Raw genomic sequence first — 17,331 nt, forward strand, 5'->3', positions numbered from 1 at the left:
AGACAACATTACAGTCCATGAGTGGGAAGAAATGATGATGAACTATCTTAAACGTGTAAACCATGCAGAAGAAGAGAAGGGTAAATTCATTATCAGCCGGCTGACAGGTAAAGCAAGAGATATGGTGAAAGTTTCTCTGCGCAGTAACTCACAGCTAAGCTCCAGCAGTCCTACCGCTATATTTGACATTTTGAAGAGGCATTTCAGTGAACTAACATACTCCAATATGCCAATGAGAGACTTCTACAACACTGTTCCTATGGCTGGTGAGGGCATTATGGATTACTGGATTCGTCTCAATAAAGCCATAGATGTGGCAGATGAGTGTTTGAGGAGACGAGGTAAGAGTGTGGAGGACTCAAGTGCTGAAGTTGTCATGATGTTTATCTCTCACTGTCCAGACCCTAGTCTTGCTTTGTCTTTCTCTTTTAAGTCTGCTGAAAAATGGACTGCAGCTGAGGTCCAAGAGAAACTAGATGCCCACCAGAGAGATATGAAAAAAGTTACAGTGCATGCCCCGTCAGTAACAGCACGTAGGATGGGCTTTGCACCTATCACCCAAGCAGTTATCAAACAGGATGAATATCAACAACCTGTACAAATATCTAGTCACTTGCAACCCAGCAGTGCTTTACCAATGCAGTTAATCCCATCTTCTGACCCTACATCAGCTGAGCCTAGCTTTAAAGAGGTGATTGGTATGCTTGACAAAGTTCTTTCACTTTGCACAACTTCTCTTGTTCCGGCACAAGAGCGACGCAAGCAACCCTATGGCTCTAATGGACAAACCCGCCAGCCTTGCAGAGTGTGTGGAAAACAAGAACACACAACATATGATCATTGTAAACTTCATCGGCTGTGTCGCCACTGCCTACAACCAGGCCATTTCAAGAGTGAATGCCCGAATACTGCCAAGCCACAGGTGAGCGATGCGCAGAGCTCTAGCAGTCCTTTAAACTAGTTAGCCCATGTGGTGAGAGGGGAAACGTGGGCAATGTTACAGCTACCCTCGTTGATTCAGACTTTGAAGCAATCTATGTAAACAGCTGTGCACTATTACCGGCAGAGAAAACGGCAATTTTTGTAGGCTCACAGAAACTCGAAGGAGCCAGTGAACTGTTTTATACCCCTGTGATATTCAGTGGCCAAGTTACATTAAAAGGACTGTTGGATTCAGGTTCTATGTCATGCACAATCAGCGAAGAGGGTGAACGGAAGCTGAAAGATGCTGGTGTTCTTCCTTGCTCACAGCCAGCACCCAGTAACATTGTGCTCATTGGCTGTGGTGGTTTAACTACTCATCCAAAGTGCATATACGAATTGAACATTGAAGTATGTCAGTCCAGGTTCATTGTGCCAGTTCTTGTCGTTCCTGGCCAGCGTGATGAATTCATCATTGGTACAAATGTGATTAAACCTGTTATACAAACAATGAAGTCTGATGAGAAGTACTGGAATCTCATCTCATCCAGAACCAGAGATCCAGAATGTGAGCAGCTGCTTGAGTTACTGAGCTGTGTTTCACGGGGGGCAGGACTAGAGACAGCCAGTAAAGTTGGCACAGTGAAATTGCGGCAAGCAGTTACTCTCCTCCCACAGAAGGAGTATCTGGTGTGGGGAAGGCTTCCAAGCAATGTCATTGTTTCACCAGGAGCGACTGTCATGGTGGAGCCTACGTCTTCAAGAGCAGGTCCCAAGAACATTCTGGTGGGTAGAGTCATAACACCCATGTGGGGAGATCGCTGGGTCCCATTGAGAGTTATGAATGCATCCCTGTGCCCTGTTACACTGCGACGCAACACCAAGCTGGCCGATGTGTCTCACTGTCTTGCTGTTGAAGACCTACCAATCACTCATGGTCTATCTCAAAGTCATTCTGACACTTCATACTTGGTACCCCCAACAGTGATGTCATCACCTGACATTAAGCAGATGCTTAAGGATTGTGGGTTGGGTGATATTGACATTGATGCATGTGAAGTTTCAGAACATTGGAAAACTAAGCTGGCTGAGCTGCTGGTGAGATTCCAAGATGTCTTTTCTAAAGGCAAGCTGGACTGCGGTGAGGCAAAAGATTTCGTACATCGGATTCGTCTGTCTGATGATCGTCCCTTTAGGCTTCCATACCGTAGGGTTCCTCCTGCTCACTATCACAAGTTGAGGGAAGTGCTGAATGAGATGGAGGAGAAAGATATCATTAGCAAATCAGTGAGTGAGTATGCCTCTCCTCTTGTCATGGTCTGGAAAAAGAATGGGGATCTGAGGATCTGCACAGATTTCCGTTGGCTCAATGCCAAGACCAATAAGGATGCTCATCCCTTGCCACATCAGGAAGACTGTCTCGCTGCAGTGGGTGGAAACTCTTATTTCAGCACCATGGATTTAACATCGGGGTTCTACAACATCCCCCTTCATGAGTCTGATAGGAAATACACAGCATTTACCACGCCTTTAGGTTTATATGAGTACAATCGGCTCCCACAAGGGCTTTCTAACAGCCCAGGTTCCTTCATGAGAATGATGCTGTCCATATTTGGAGACCTGAATTTTTCTACTCTTTTGTGCTACTTGGATGACTTACTTTTGATGGCACCGTCGGAGGAGGAGGCTCTGAAACGTCTTGAAGTTGTACTAAGTAGGATTAGAGCAAACAACCTGAAGCTGTCCCAAAAGAAATGTCATTTTCTGCGCCAGTCTGTGCGTTTTCTTGGCCATATTATTAACAGTGAAGGGGTGTCTGCTGACCCTGAGAAAGTAAAGGTCATTACTGACTTCACAGCTAAGGATCTATTGATGGAGGATGGCTTCACTCCATCTCAGAAACGGATCAGATCCTTTTTGGGTATGGTGTTGTATTATCAAAATTTCATTCCTGGCTGTTCATCAATTGCAAAACCTTTGTTTGCCCTAACTGCTGGCCAAAAGCGCAAATGTAAAGGCGATAGAGGTTGTAAGAGGCCTGGCACCTTCCGTGAGCTTAAACCCGATGACTGGACTCCAGCTTGTGAGGCAGCGTTTGAGAGACTGAAGGAAGCACTTATAAGCAGTGTAGCACTGGCCCACCCAAATTTTGAAAAGCCGTTTATCCTTTCCACTGATGCATCTCTTGATGGCCTTGGTGCTGTTTTATCACAAGTTCCAGATGGAGAAGACAGAGCTAGGCCAATAGCTTTTGCTAGTAAATCTCTAAGTCGAAGTCAGGCCAATTACCCAGCACATAGACTTGAGTTTTTGGCGCTTAAGTGGTCTGTGTGTGACAAGTTTAGTCACTGGCTCAAGGGTCACAGATTCACGGTTTGGACAGACAACAATCCTCTCACGTACATCATGACCAAACCAAAACTGGATGCATGTGAGCAGCGATGGATTTCCAAACTTGCTCCATACAACTTTGAAATCAAGCATGTTCCAGGTACACAAAATGTAGTAGCCGATGCCCTGAGCCGAGACCCTTTCGTGAAGCCTATAAGTGAGAGACTCTTGGCGGAGCCTTACAATACACTAGTTGAGCAGACATGCAAAATGGAGGATGAATGTGTTCAGGAACTTTTCCGTTTGTCATGTCAACCACAAATAATGGCTAACCTTCATGCATGTAATCCATCAACGTCAGCGTCCATGTCCGAGGATGATGTTTCCTGTCTCCTCACATCTCATGAGTCTTGGGATGCTGTGCCTAGGCAGAGAGCTGCTTCCATGGTAGACTACATAGAGGAACTGATTCCTAGTAGCCAAGACACTTTCCCAACCTGGTCCATGGAGGAACTAAAGTCACGTCAACTACAAGACACTTCAATTGCTAGGGCATTGTTTTACGTTGAAAGGAAGCGTCGGCCGACCAGACGTGAGCGGTTCAGTGAAATCCCCGAGACTTTGAAAATACTGAAACACTGGGAGAAGTTGACATTGATAAATGGTGTTCTATACAGAGTTTCCAAAGATCCCATGACCAAGCACAAGAGATTTCAGTTTGTTTTGCCTGAGTCGCTGAAAAAAGATGCCCTGACTGGTATCCATGATCTGGCCGGACACCAGGGTCAGCCACGTACGCTCTCTCTCGCCCGACAGCGGTTTTTCTGGTATAACATGGAGAAAGACATAAGAAATTATGTTAAGTCCTGTCGGAGGTGTGTTTTCAGCAAGACCCCAGAACCTGCAGCAAGAGCCCCACTGGAGAGCATTAAAACTACTGCTCCACTGGAACTGGTCTGTATAGATTTCTGGTCAGCTGAGGACAACAACAACAAAACAGTAGATGTTTTGGTGCTTACGGACCATTTCACCAAGTTGGCTCATGCTTTTCCCTGCCAAGATCAAACAGCTAAGAAAGTGGCAAAAAAGCTCTGGGATAACTTCTTCTGTGTATATGGATTCCCTACGCGCATCCATTCTGATCAGGGAGCAAATTTTGAAAGCGAACTTATCGCTGAGCTTCTTGAGCTAGCTGGCGTTGTAAAATCAAGGACCTCCCCATACCACCCAATGGGGAATGGAGGTACAGAGAGGTTTAATAGGACACTAGGGAACATGTTAAGATCCTTGCCTCCAAAATCAAAACAGAAGTGGCCCCAAATGATTCAAACATTAACGTTTGTGTACAACTGTACGGTGCACGAGACCACCGGCTTTGCGCCCTTCTATTTGATGTTTGGCAGAGTGCCCAAACTACCTGTTGACCTGATGTTCAAAAATGTGCTCCAAGACGAGAGGGTCTGTGACTACCACATGTATGTCAAATCGCTGGTGAGTGACCTTCAGTCAGCCATGCTATTAGCACAGAAAAACTCAGCTGTAGAACAGGAGCACCAGGCACAGCAGTATAACAAAAAGGCCAAAGGTCTCTCTCTGTCAGTTGGTGATCAAGTCCTTGTAGCTAACAAAGGGTGCAGAGGGAAACGCAAACTCGCCGACAAGTGGGAGCCATGTGTCTACACCGTTGTGTCTTCCAAGCCATCGCTACACATCTACAAGGTTCAGAATCGGGATGGAAGTGAACGAGTGCTGCACAGAAATCTCCTTCTTCCAGTCAACTTTCTCCCCATAGACGAACCACTAAATGAAGTCTCCAGTCTTGTCAACGGTAGTGTGGAAAGCCAATCCCTATGTAAAGATAATTCTGAACATGATCACGATTCAGTTCTTCCGAATGCAACAGCTTCAGTAGCCAAGGCCTTGTCCACAGTTGACAGCTTAGATGGTAGCTGGACTTCCTTTTGGGTACAGGAGCACTCTACAGACCCGGACAGAGCTGCTGGTTTGGCTGAAGATGAGTGTGATAATCAGAGTCTTGGTGACTTACAGACGGACACTCTTGCTGAAGACCTCCCTCATGACAACATTCCCCCTTTGCCCAACCCAAGTACTGGACAATCCTCAGCAACAGATTGTTCCAATCAAAACCATGTTCCACTCACTTCTAGATTTGGGAGAGCTATTAAGCCAGTTTGCAGGTTGATAGAGTCAATGGTCCAGTTAGAATCCATATTTGGGGGTAATGTGTCTGTGCCTGAGATTATTCAGGTCTAATGTGATTAAAAAAAAAAAAAAAAAAAAGTAAATGTTTTTCATTCTAAGTTCCATGTATAGTCAGATGTTACATGGGTGCAGAAGAGTAAATGTTTTTCATTCAAAGTTTAATGTATAGTCAGATGTTGTATGGGTGTAAAGGGCACCTTGTGTATCTATGGGATGACTAGAGAACTGATCAATCTCTGTATCTTCATAACCTTTGATTAGGTAACTGCTGAGTTGATAAGCATACCGGTTTTACAGTGGGTATGATGCTGGCTGGTCTGAATTTATTTATATGTTTGTTTTTCTACTCATTGAGTATTCATGTTTATTAATATCCCCTAATCGGTTTAGAATTTTGTGTAATTCTTGGGGGGTGAGTGTAACATAGTTAAAAATCCATATATGTTCATGTTATAATTACACATAATTCTCTTTTTACATATAGCCTTATTGGTGCTGGGTAAGTTCACATTGGGACGTCCCGTCCCCTTCCCGCCTTTCTTAAAGTCTCCTCCCCTCCACCTACCTCCTCCCTTTTGAATTTTGTACTGTATGAGGAGGTAGGTATCACAATATGCTCCAAATTAAATCTATATTAATCATACACGTTTAGTTAATATAAATATCTCACCAAGTTTATATATAGATTTCTGGGTACATTATTATTATTATTATATTATATTATTATGTTATATTTTGTTGATAGTCAGTTTTAAAGTGAATAATACTTCTAATTATATTGCTAATAATGCACAGCATGGTCCACGCAATGTATAAGTCTGTTCTTTATATTCTTTTTATATGAAGATGTGAGGAGTGTAGAGGAGAAGCAGGGGATTTCTACCGGTACTAAGGGCTATATTGTTTTGTTAACAGGTATGCATAATTATATGAATAAATCTGAGAAATTCTGAGTTATACCAGTTGGCTATGCTAATGCACAGAGCGTAATGGAGTGACGTCATTGCTGTATGTGTTTGTCTGGTCTGTAAATGAAAAGCAATTGTTATTATTATTATTGTTGTTTTAGTAATTTTCTTGTATTATATTGTAATCTTTATTATAAGCCCTGCTTCTGTCCGGCCCTTTTGAATTTTGTACTGTATGAGGAGATGTGAGGAGTGTAGAGGAGAAGCAGGGGATCTCTACCGGTACTAAGGGCTATATTGTTTTGTTAACAGAATAAAATCATCATCGAATACACAACGCAGAGTCCATTTGTCTATTGTGGTAGCAGAGTCGACATCCACCGGTTACACTGGTGAAGCAGAAGCATGTGTTAGCCATGCTAGTGAGAGGGAAATGGCAACGACTAATACTAAATGTTCTAATTTTGGACCACAAATGATGCTTAACTTGTATTAAAATGATGTTTAAACAAAGAGTTTAAAGACATGACTAATTATTCTGTTTAGCTTTTTTAGCCACTCTTATTGCTAAAAGGTGGGCGGCACGGTGGGTGGTTCGATCCCCAGGCGGGGCGGTCCAGGTCCTTTCTGTGTGGAGTTTGCATGTTCTCCCCGTGTCTGCGTGGGTTTCCTTCAGGTGCTCCGGTTTCCTCCCACAGTCCAAAGACGTGCAAGTGAGGTGAATTGGAGATACAAAATTGTCCAATTGTCTATTTAACCTTGGAACTGATGAATCTTGTGTAATGAGTAACTACCGTTCCTGTCATGAATGTAACAAAAACTGTAAAACAAACAAATATTGCTAAAAGTTAAAAATCTTGCTAAAATCAAGTTTTTGTCAAATTTCTGTTTTGCTGAAGCAGCCCAGGTCAACACTGTTAATGAAAAGTAAACAATAGCTACTGAAGATATAAGCTCAACACCACTAAGTGCCAAAGTGAAACATTTACTTTTGACCTCTTTTAGTTTACTTCTGAGATTAGTTTCCTTAGCTAAGCAGTTGCACAAAAATCACATGCACCAGGCCTAGCTTTCGAATGATGTAAAGCACACTGCTATTGGACTTTTTTTGCATTCTGTGCCCGAGGTTTGCGTTTCTTCTTTTTCCCTGTCTGAGCGCTGCACGTCTCCTTAGACATCACGCTGCCCTCGTCGCTCGGATTGCGACCCACCTCCTCCTCTCCTTTCACAACCATCAGTTCATTCACGAGCGCCTGGTTTGCCAGGAACCTGGTCGGCCCCGCTCTGGTCCTCATCCTTATCATGAGGTCGTCGTCCAGCTCGCTCTCCACGGCGGCCTGCAGCTTACGGTAAAGGGAAATGGCGAAAGGGTTTCCGAGGAGAAGAGCCTCGGCTCTGACGCCCCTCATGAACTCATGAGCTGCACCGTGTACCAAAGAACCGCCGTACAACCTGATCAACAAGAAAAAAACATGTGAATCAGTTCATCAATACACACACACACACACGTTCGAATATCAGGGCCAAGGTTCAGCACAGCGCCCCGCCTGCTACCACCACCTAGTCAGGACAGGGCACACCATTTGTGTTCTTTTAGAACTTTATTGAGACTCTCTTGCGTCCTGATTAAATTGGTAGTTGTGCCATGTCATCCTACTTAATCATTAAGGTTTATGATTGACTACAATTAATGACTTCTCTGTGCCCATATAAATTGGGGTTGTTTGACTGCGGCCATTGAAAAGTACAAGTAACGGTGCTCTCTTTGCCAAGATCAAAAAGAAAACCCAAACTGTCACAGAAAGATGGTGAGACGTTATCCAAGAAACAAAATAAAGTCTGCCGTAAATGAAATACTGCCCTAACATGTGACACTGTTCACAGACAAGCAAGCTTTACTATGCCATGGTAGGAGAACAGAACTGGAACACGCTGACCAATCGCACCACTGCTAAATGGAGAATGGAATGGAATTTAAACCAATTATACCTTGATATAATAAATACCTGCATGTGTAACGATACCCTCACCCTGCACATGCTCATGTTTTTGACAGTAGAGTAGAAGTAGAACAAGTGTGTACCATGTTAACTCCGGTTCAGGCACTGGATTATTCAGCAGCTGGTTCAGACTGTTGCTGTCCCTCATACAGTTCTGCCACTGACAGTAAGCGTGAGCCAGTTCCACATCCAACATCCTCTTACCCTTACGTGCCCGGAGTTTTTTAAGTCTCTGAATCACCCGCTGCACCTCTGAGAAGATGAGACAAAAAAATAAATAAGAAACTACTTTAACACAGTCTTTGCGGCTCTGATGCGGCTTGATTAGTCCTAGTCTCTTGGTTAGTCCCAGCCTTTGAGGTTCAGACTTTAAATACAAAGTCCCTACACTTCTGGTTTCCAAAACTTCTGTTTTTTTTTTTTTTCATTTTTAAACCCAGTCTTTAGTACTTTACATTTTTTTTTATCTTATAGGCGGTGATGCTTGGTCAGTTGAACTGGCAGAGCCAGAGTTTAGTCCAATCTAGCATTCAGTCCTCCTCTGTAATCTTGTTTGTTTATTTGTTTATCAGGATTTTAACGTCATGTTTTACACTTTGGTTACATTCATGACAGAAACAGTAGTTACTTATTACACAAGATACATCAGTTCACAAGGTTATATCAAACACAGGCATGGACAATTTTGTATCTCCAATTCACCTCACTTGCATGTGTTTGGACTGTGGGAGGAAACCGGAGCACCCAGAGTAAACCCACGCAGACACGGGGAGAACATGCAAACTCCACACAGAAAGGACCCGGACGGCCTCACCTGGGGATCGAACCCAGGACCTTCTTGCTGTGAGGCGACAGTGCTACCCACTTAGCCACCGTGCCCCCCCCCTCTGTAATCTTAAGTAATTTAGACTTAGACTCATGGACAGTTTTAGCGTTCATGTTCTAGTCTAAAGGACTCTAATTCTTCATCTGTAGTGATCTTTGTCACTAATCTATTGAGCTCCAGGTTTTGGTCAGTCTTTACATCTTTAACTCTTGGTTAGTCCTAATCTAATGGATTGTATCCACGTGTAGTTCCAGTCATTTAGAGTCGGCAGTTTTGTACCTTCATTAGACTGATGCGCTCTGGACAGTTCTCCGAACACCAGGCCGATCAGTAAAGCCCAGAACATTTCTGCTTTCAGTTCTGGCTCTGCATGTTTTAGCCAGAAACATGTGACGTAAATGGCTAGCTGCAGATTTTCAGGGATGAGGAGCGAATCAGGACCAGAAGTTACATGGAGAGCCTCAAATAGGACCTGCAGCCGTAAATCCTGGGGTGTCTATAAAAGAATATATAAACGTGAGACATTTATTGCAGCATAGTGTTAAGTTAACTTCGGCTGATATAGTCTTACAGCTTAAGATTTGAAACCGATATAGCATTATAACATTTCTGTGAACATCTTCAATCAATCTACCATGTAGAGCTCCCAGGAGCTTTAGGCTGTCATTAGTCAGTCTGGTCATAGCGGTCATGCTGGCTAACCACCTTGATCATGCCAGCACTGTTGACCATCAGAGACAGGCTAATACAGCTTAGACCACATAGATCCATATTTAACCTTCTAAACCAGCCAACACCATTAGAATGTTTAGCTAGATTTACAAACCAGAATTGAATAATTTGCTCTACCTCCCACAGTGTTTCCAGTTCAAGATGTGTTCCAGCGCATCTGGGTAGGAGAGCTGGCACCATGAAGCTGGTAAGAATTGTTTCCTGGCGGTCATATTCCTCTACTTCATACTGCAGTTTCTCTTTACCTGTTGTACCGCATCCACCATCTTCCCGTCTCCTTGAACACAGCAGTATGCCGTACGTCGCTTGCCGTATGAGCTCTGACATCCTGCTGCTGCTGCTGCACTCACAATTTTCAACCTGGAAATGTAACAAGACCCTCTGCAGCATCAGGACTTCAATCATGGTGGAGTGTAACCTACCCTCTGCAAGAGGTACTAGGCTCCAGTCTGGCAGGTTCTGTAGGGGGCCAGGAGGCCTTATCTGAGGTTTCCCACTCGTAAAGAACTGAACTATGGAGCTGTTGTTGAGTGTGTACATTTCTAAACCCTGATATATCACATTACGTAAGTGGTCTGACTCAGTGCTGCTCTCCAAAGGGCTTAGCAGCTCATTGATGGCCTCTTCGACATCTGAGAATCTCGACAGCCACATGAGCAAGCCGTCAATTTTGCCAGCTTTTTTAGCTTTTTTTGACCTGGCCCATATACCCAACATCCCTTTGTCCAGTTTGACGTAGTCGTTGCCCAAGATAGTTGCAAACAGATGAACAAGAGACTCATTTATGTGGTTATAAGCAGCACTCAGGTTTTGAAAGTCAAACAATTTGGCAGGGATGTGTGGCTTGGAAGCACATTTGCGCAAGTTCACTTTAGCCCACGTGAACTGGGACAGGGGCAGAAATCCACCCTTGTTACCAAATACGTAAAAATCACTGTCGTTTGACAGAACCGGACAGTTCCACTCGTTGGCCAAAGCGGCCGCTTCCAAATCCGCCTCAGCAAGACACTGAATAAACGGCACTTCAAGCTTCCGCATGATCTGCTTAAACACGTCTTTGGTTAGAATCGGTATCGCTTCTCCGCTTGATCTGCTCCGGGCCAAAATATTGGCTCTTCTGATTTTTTGTTGGCACCTTCTTTTAAGGGTTTGGAATTTTTTGCCCCTGACGTCGTCCCCACCATCAAGCACAACGTAGGGTTCGATCTCACAGGCTTTGAGAATTTTAAAGAAGTGTTTGATTAAACTTTCAAACCCGATATAATCTCCACCGTGTGCTTGGTCCAGGTGAGACCTCAGGTAAATCATGTAGTACAGACTGGATCCATCGATGACGAGCTTGCTCTCTCGAAAGCGGAGCGGCTTTAAAATCTCACTTTTGTTCTCGATGAAGCCCTGCAGTCCTTTAACTCCCATTGTGTTTGGCCCTAGAAATGGAAAAAAAAAAGACTTTTAATGGGTATACAGCCCATCTATTGCTCTGTACCAATCTCACCCCCGTACCCCATTTTATCAGTCAAAAGGAACCTCACAGGATTCCCACTGACCAGATGATGTTTGGGTGTCGGATTATTCTCAGCTCTGCAATGATACTAACCTGGTAATGACATGGCAGTGTGTGTTGTTCAGGTATGAGCAGAAGTAATACAACCCGAAATTTAGTTTGTACCTAGTGGTTAAGATACTGGACTAGTAATCAGAAGGTTGCTGGTTCAATCCTCACAACTGCTAGGTTGCTGTTGTTGGGCCCTTGAGCAAGGCCCTTAACCCTCAATTGCTCAAACTGCATACTGTAATGTAAATCACTTGGGATAAATGCATCTGCTAAATGCCAAAAATGTAAATGTACCTGCCATTTTGTGTTTGGTTCTAAATTGGAACCAAGTTTCGGACTGTAAAGGATGGAAATCCTGGACACTTCTTGTTCTTCTTTGGTCTCCAAGTAGTTGTTGCAAAGGTTTGAGGTTTGTGATTAAAACTATTGTACTGCATTCAGTCAAAAAGATGCTAAACAAAAGCATTTTCACATGTGGCCCCAGACTTTTGCCCCAGTAATGTTTAAGTTCTTTGCAAGAACAGTTAAATGATAATCAGTTCACTTTTACTTACAAATAATGAGATTTACTGCAAAGGTTTCACTTTTCCAATATGTTGTTTCACCTTTATTTATTTATTTTCTCTTAATTTGAAGGTGTTATTACTTTTTACTTAGTCATGAGCACCTTATTTGGGTGACGGTAGAACACTTCTTGGAAATGGGTTTACTGGAACGGTTCTGTTTGATTCTGATCTGAGGTCCAGGCTGCAGTGCATGCATGGTTCTTAGAAATAAAAATAGAATAAATCTTACCTGTTAGTTCTGTCAGGTGGAAAATAAAAGTGCTTCCACAGCTGGTGAACACAAACCAGTTCTGTATTCGTGTTCCTGACCTTCCGTTAACGCTGCATTGGGGCTGTGTTCCAAATAAAAAACACCTCTACTGAACAGTATTCATACACTGCGCACTACAGCACTTCTGCATGCTGGTATATAAACACCCCAGCTAGGGTACAGTGTGGGATTTAGGATGCAGCAGGTGGATTTGGACCCAAACCAAAACACTCGCACATCCAGACAAACCCAGCCTGGGAAACCGAAACTCAGATGACAAGCAAAACTCGTGTTAAATCTGTGTTAAATTTTCTTCCTCCTATGTGGATAAATTATGAACACGTTATATTATTGTATTTATTTATTCATCTACTTATTAATGACAGATTTATATTTTATTACATTAACATTAAATATGAATTATTGTTTTGTTTTTTTTATTCTGAATTTAGCTTGTTTTGCTTAATACATGTAACATTCAAGTGCACCCGGCATTTACGGTACACAATTATTCTTATCCAATTCCAAAATACAACATTGATGTGCATATTTTTATATTTTCAATGTTTTACTGACTTAATCGTTCCTCTGTGGTTGACACTTCATACTAATCAGGGTGGCGGTGGGTCCTGAGCATATTCCAAGAACACGTCAAAGGACACGAACACTGAAGAGTCCCGGGTTATCACTGGTTATCACTGGTTATTCACTTATACGAGCAACTCAAAGCAGCCAATCCACCTACTTGCATTACTAGTAAAAAAAAAAGAGCGAAATATAAATAAATAAAAGATTGATGTTTGAGTATTAGTAATAGATCAGGACAAACAGCAGGTGGCGGTGCTGCCAATAATCAGTTGCTTACGGAGCAGTTTACACTGAGGAATCAGAGGTGCACTTGAAGGCAGCTCCGCTGGCGGAACGTGATCATGGCGTTAGCAATGTAGCATCAGTCAGACTAAATGTAATTTTATTTATTATTGAGGATATAAATGTGATTACAGGTTAATGTAGTAACATTACTGCACCTTTATTACAGATTAAGAAGAAAAACGCGTGTTTATGGTTTTGCAGAATGATGGTGTTTAACAGTTCTGGAATGTTTTGATGTGCTAGCTGGCTAACATTAGCATCTGTGAGTTTATACTGAAGTTCATCTGGAGGTTCATTAACAGGTAATAATGATAATAATAATAATATTAACAATAATAATATTAATAATACACACTAATAACACAGGTAATAATTATAATAATGATTATAACAACAATAATAATACTAACAACACATAATAATAAGAGTAATAATAATAGTACACACTAACAACCCAGATAATAATAATAATACAATTAATACTATAAAATGCTACTATAATAATAGTAACAGTAATAAGAGTAAAAACTAATTATAAAAACAATTACACTAATAAAAAATAACTCTAGTAACACCAATAACAAAAATAATTTAAAAAAACTAAACATAAAAACAATTAGTCACAAAATGCAATAAAATTTATATATAAACACATTGTAATTAATGCAACTAAATTAATAATAATACTAAAATACTACTAATAAAAATATTAGTAAATAGTAAAATATTAACATTTATTTAAAAAAAACATTAGTAATAGTTGCAGCTCTGATATTACTAGAAATATTAATAATAATAATTCTAATGTAAATTTTAAATGAAATAAAAAAATTACAACATGTTCATTTTCAGTTCATAATAACATTTTATTTTTAGTTTTTTACTTTTCAAAGAACGAAAACATTCAAATTCATTGTTTAAAAAGTGAAACTACCGTTTAATCTTTACAAGGTGCTTCAACAGCAATTAAACTAAAAACTATTGAATAAAATGCTAAAGAAATAAAAATGAAAGCTTTTGATCAGAAGTGAGATCGATGTTTTGTAGAGCCCCCTTTAGATTTTGATTCCCCTTGTGTGTTACAGAGTAACTTTTGTCTTCTGTTATTGGCACCCAGTGGAGATGGAGAATTACAGAAAGGCCGGTGTGGTGGAGCAGCCGTGCCCTTGCCCGTTTGCCGATCTGGCCGAGGGCACTCCTGTGGTCCGGGTCCGAGACGGCAGCAAAATCCGCAACCTGATGAAGTTCGTCCTGAGCCGCATGGAACCCGGACCTGAGAAGACTTCAGAAGGGGGTGAAAAACGTGAGCGAGCGGCGGCCGCGAGCCCGGCGCGTCAGATAGTGTTCACCGGCGTGGGGCCCAGTGTATCCAAGGCCGTCACGTGTCTGGAAATTCTGAAGCGGCGGGTGGCGGGTCTGCATCAGTGCACGCGGCTGGTCTACAGCGCGCTGCAGGAGACCTGGGAGCCGCTGGAGCCGAGCGCCGGGCTCGACAGCATCACGGTCAGCAGGAACGTCCCCGCTATCTGGGTCCTGCTCTCCAGGGACACTTTGGACCGGAACGCGGCCGGGTACCAGGCGCCCGGGAGCTTCGACGCCCTGTGGGCGCAGGCGGCTAAAGAGGAGAGGGAGAACCAGAAGAGGAAGAGCGGAGGAAGAGGAGGAGGAGGAAGAGGAAAGGGACCTCGCAGACAGATGCAGCGTCCCAGAGATGAACGGAAAACACCAGGACATCCGGGCGGGGCGCACTGAGACTGAGGGGGGTCAATCAGTGTGACATGGATCTGCCATTCAGGGAAAATCGAGGACGACTAAATTGGGAGAGAGTCAAACTTAAGACATCAAGGAATGTTTAAGGATTAAAGATTTATCATTATTAATTATTATTATTATTATTTTCAGTTGTTCCTTGTGTCCAAAGCGCCTGTTTTGAAAAGTATTTCTTTGTTTTCTTGAATAATTAACTATATTTACAAATAAAATGATCTGTGCGGTCATATCCAATTCCCCGATTGCATTACTGCATTATCCACGTCCACTCCTGACTAACACACGCCCCCTCCAACACGTGTGCAGCACCGACCGCTTCTTTTTACCTGAACCTGTGGGTTCATATGTACCCCTTTTCCCAAGAACATGGTTCTTGAACCGGTTCTGTTCGGGTTTCTCTGAACCTCGGTGTTCTGTAGAGAACCGACGAGCGTTTCCACCAGTTTTTGAGAACCAAGCCTCCGTCATCAGCGGTGGGCGTTACTTAACGAAAGTCAAGAGCAGTAATATCATGGTGGAGTGTGTGGATTATGTGCGAGCGTTTGTGCTGCTGTTACAGATGTTTGTTTTCATGTAAAAAGCAGCGATCTAACAATCGGTGATAAGAAGACGTGACGTGTTTGTCTCAGTTGTTTTCTTTAGTTCATTAACGTGAGAGGAGTTTTGTGCTTCGCTTTCACCGCAACTCTCGGCGCATATAGCCGATTTGCTCAGCGCTCGGCTTGAGCGGTGAAACATCATTAAAGTTCCACAACACGAACAAACATCTGTGTGAAATAACCATCAGATCTACTCTAAAATACCACGTGTATCTGTGTTTAGCTGGATTTACTTCATGTGTGTTTATGCAGCTCGGGGAGTCGAAAAAGCTTCACGCTTTATTTTTCACGTTAAGCGTTGTTCGTTCTGTCCGGGTCACGTTTATCACGTAATATCACACAATTCACCTTTTTAAAGGCGTTTTGAAAATATCAGCGGCAAACTGGTAAAAATGCAGCATTAAGCTCCATACGAGACACCAGCCGACGCCATTGTTGCTGTCGCTGTGCTGTACAACATGACACGCCCACCGATGGACGTCACGGTCCGGACTGAAAAAACAAGTATTCTGTGGTGCCAGATTGGCCCACTAGTTCTCTGTCTGGAACCTCTTTTTTCCGGTGGAAACACGCGGAACCGGAACGGGCTCTGTGCCGTGTCGGTGGAAAAGGGGTAATGGAGATCTATATTGTGCACAGAGAGTCACACTGATCTCCGTTATCCCCCGTCTATGTGTAGCATCATGCATCAGCCCGCAGAGGGCGTAACTGCAGCAGTTATGAGAAATCCCCTCTGGCACTCTTCCTACGATCGAGCCAGTCTTTGTTTTAGGGCTAAGATTTGAACCGACTGGCTGTGTGTCTGTAGGGGGAGGGATGATGGCCAAAACAGGGTTCTGTTGAAAGTGGCGCTGGTGAAAGTGCAACCTCTGATGATCACGGATGGTAGCACATAGCTCTCTGTATGCAATACTGCGCTCTGTGAGACTCCGCCCCTGGAAGGTGAAAAGAAGCGGCAGCATGTTTTTCTTTTTGACTCAATGTTGAATTTACATTTAAATTTATGGTATTTAACAGACGCTTTTTTCCAAAGCGACTTACAATTATGACTGAACTCAATTTTGAGCAATTGAGGGTTAAGAGCCTTGCTGGGGGGCCCAACAGTGGCAACCTGGCGGTGGTGGGGCTTGAACCGGCAACCTTCTGATTACTAGTCCAGTACCTTAACCACTGAGTTATCACTGCCTTAGAATTTAGAAATGTTTCATGAATCCATTGTAGTACGGGCCGAATAAAAAGGGGTCAGTGGAGTGTGCACGCGTCGGAGGGAGGGCGTGTCAGGAGAACATACCCTCCTCGTACACCATCAGGGTCTCCAGCAGAGGAAGAGGAACTGGCTATGACTAAACTGGGAGAAAAATGGAAGAAAATGCAGAAATAAAATGCAAGGGCTCTTCAAAAAGTTTCAACACGTGTATATTGTGGTTATAAGTGGTGAGGATGAAGGAGGAATAATCGCTCGTGTCTGAGAGACTGAGAGAAGATTATAGTCCTGATTGAGCTTCATCTGATCTCCACCTGTTTGGACACTGAAAGAAGCTTTAAGGGGAAGAAGATTTTCATGTGATGATGATGTGAAATCAGTGGCGCATCAGTGGCTACGAGCTCAACCAAAACATTGCTGACGGTATTAAAAAGTTGGTACGATGCTGGAAAAATGCAAAGTGATGGAATTTGTTTAAAATTTTTTAATAAATAGAGTTTTAAAAAGGGGGCAGAACCCTCATACAAAAATATATGAGGTGTGGGCTTGACATCAGTCTGTAAAGCTACAGCG

General features: G+C 42.9%; 2 protein-coding genes across 5 annotated transcripts; one reads left to right on the forward strand and one right to left on the reverse strand.

Annotated features, from left to right (window-relative positions):
• Positions 1-6,722: 6,722 nt before the first annotated feature.
• aste1a (asteroid homolog 1a) lies at positions 6,723-12,363 on the reverse strand. Its single transcript, XM_062985948.1, has 5 exons — positions 12,292-12,363; positions 10,059-11,368; positions 9,489-9,705; positions 8,467-8,635; positions 6,723-7,835 (listed from the first exon to the last, which is right to left on the reverse strand). Exons 2-5 carry the CDS (start codon positions 11,355-11,357, stop codon positions 7,478-7,480), a joined length of 2,043 nt encoding a protein of 680 aa, XP_062842018.1. The 5' UTR covers positions 11,358-11,368; positions 12,292-12,363; the 3' UTR covers positions 6,723-7,477.
• Positions 12,364-13,199: 836 nt separating this feature from the next.
• Positions 13,200-15,189, forward strand: rpp25l (ribonuclease P/MRP 25 subunit-like). 4 transcript variants are annotated; one of them, XM_062985657.1, is made up of 3 exons: positions 13,200-13,276; positions 13,352-13,487; positions 14,271-15,189. In XM_062985657.1, exon 3 carries the CDS (start codon positions 14,308-14,310, stop codon positions 14,935-14,937), a length of 630 nt encoding a protein of 209 aa, XP_062841727.1. In that variant the 5' UTR covers positions 13,200-13,276; positions 13,352-13,487; positions 14,271-14,307; the 3' UTR covers positions 14,938-15,189. The 4 variants fall into 4 exon arrangements, with proteins under 4 accessions (XP_062841727.1, XP_062841729.1, XP_062841728.1 ...); XM_062985659.1 differs by having other exon boundaries at positions 14,303-15,189; XM_062985658.1 differs by having other exon boundaries at positions 13,218-13,276; positions 13,387-13,487.
• Positions 15,190-17,331: the final 2,142 nt, after the last annotated feature.

This window comes from Trichomycterus rosablanca, chromosome 23 (assembly GCF_030014385.1).
Source record: "Trichomycterus rosablanca isolate fTriRos1 chromosome 23, fTriRos1.hap1, whole genome shotgun sequence".
Classification (NCBI taxonomy): Eukaryota; Metazoa; Chordata; class Actinopteri; order Siluriformes; family Trichomycteridae; genus Trichomycterus; species Trichomycterus rosablanca.

Bases quoted from the DNA above. Each gene is read 5' to 3' on its own strand.
- aste1a (XM_062985948.1), bottom strand. From the start codon at position 11,357: ATGGGAGTTAAAGGACTGCAGGGCTTCATCGAGAACAAAAGTGAGATT. The intron at 9,706-10,058 runs GTAGAGCAAATT...ATTCTTTTATAG, and splicing joins AACTGGAAACACTGTGGGAG to ACACCCCAGGATTTACGGCT. The intron at 7,836-8,466 runs GTACACACTTGT...CTTGTTGATCAG, and splicing joins CCTGAACCGGAGTTAACATG to GTTGTACGGCGGTTCTTTGG.
- rpp25l (XM_062985657.1), top strand. From the start codon at position 14,308: ATGGAGAATTACAGAAAGGCCGGTGTGGTGGAGCAGCCGTGCCCTTGC.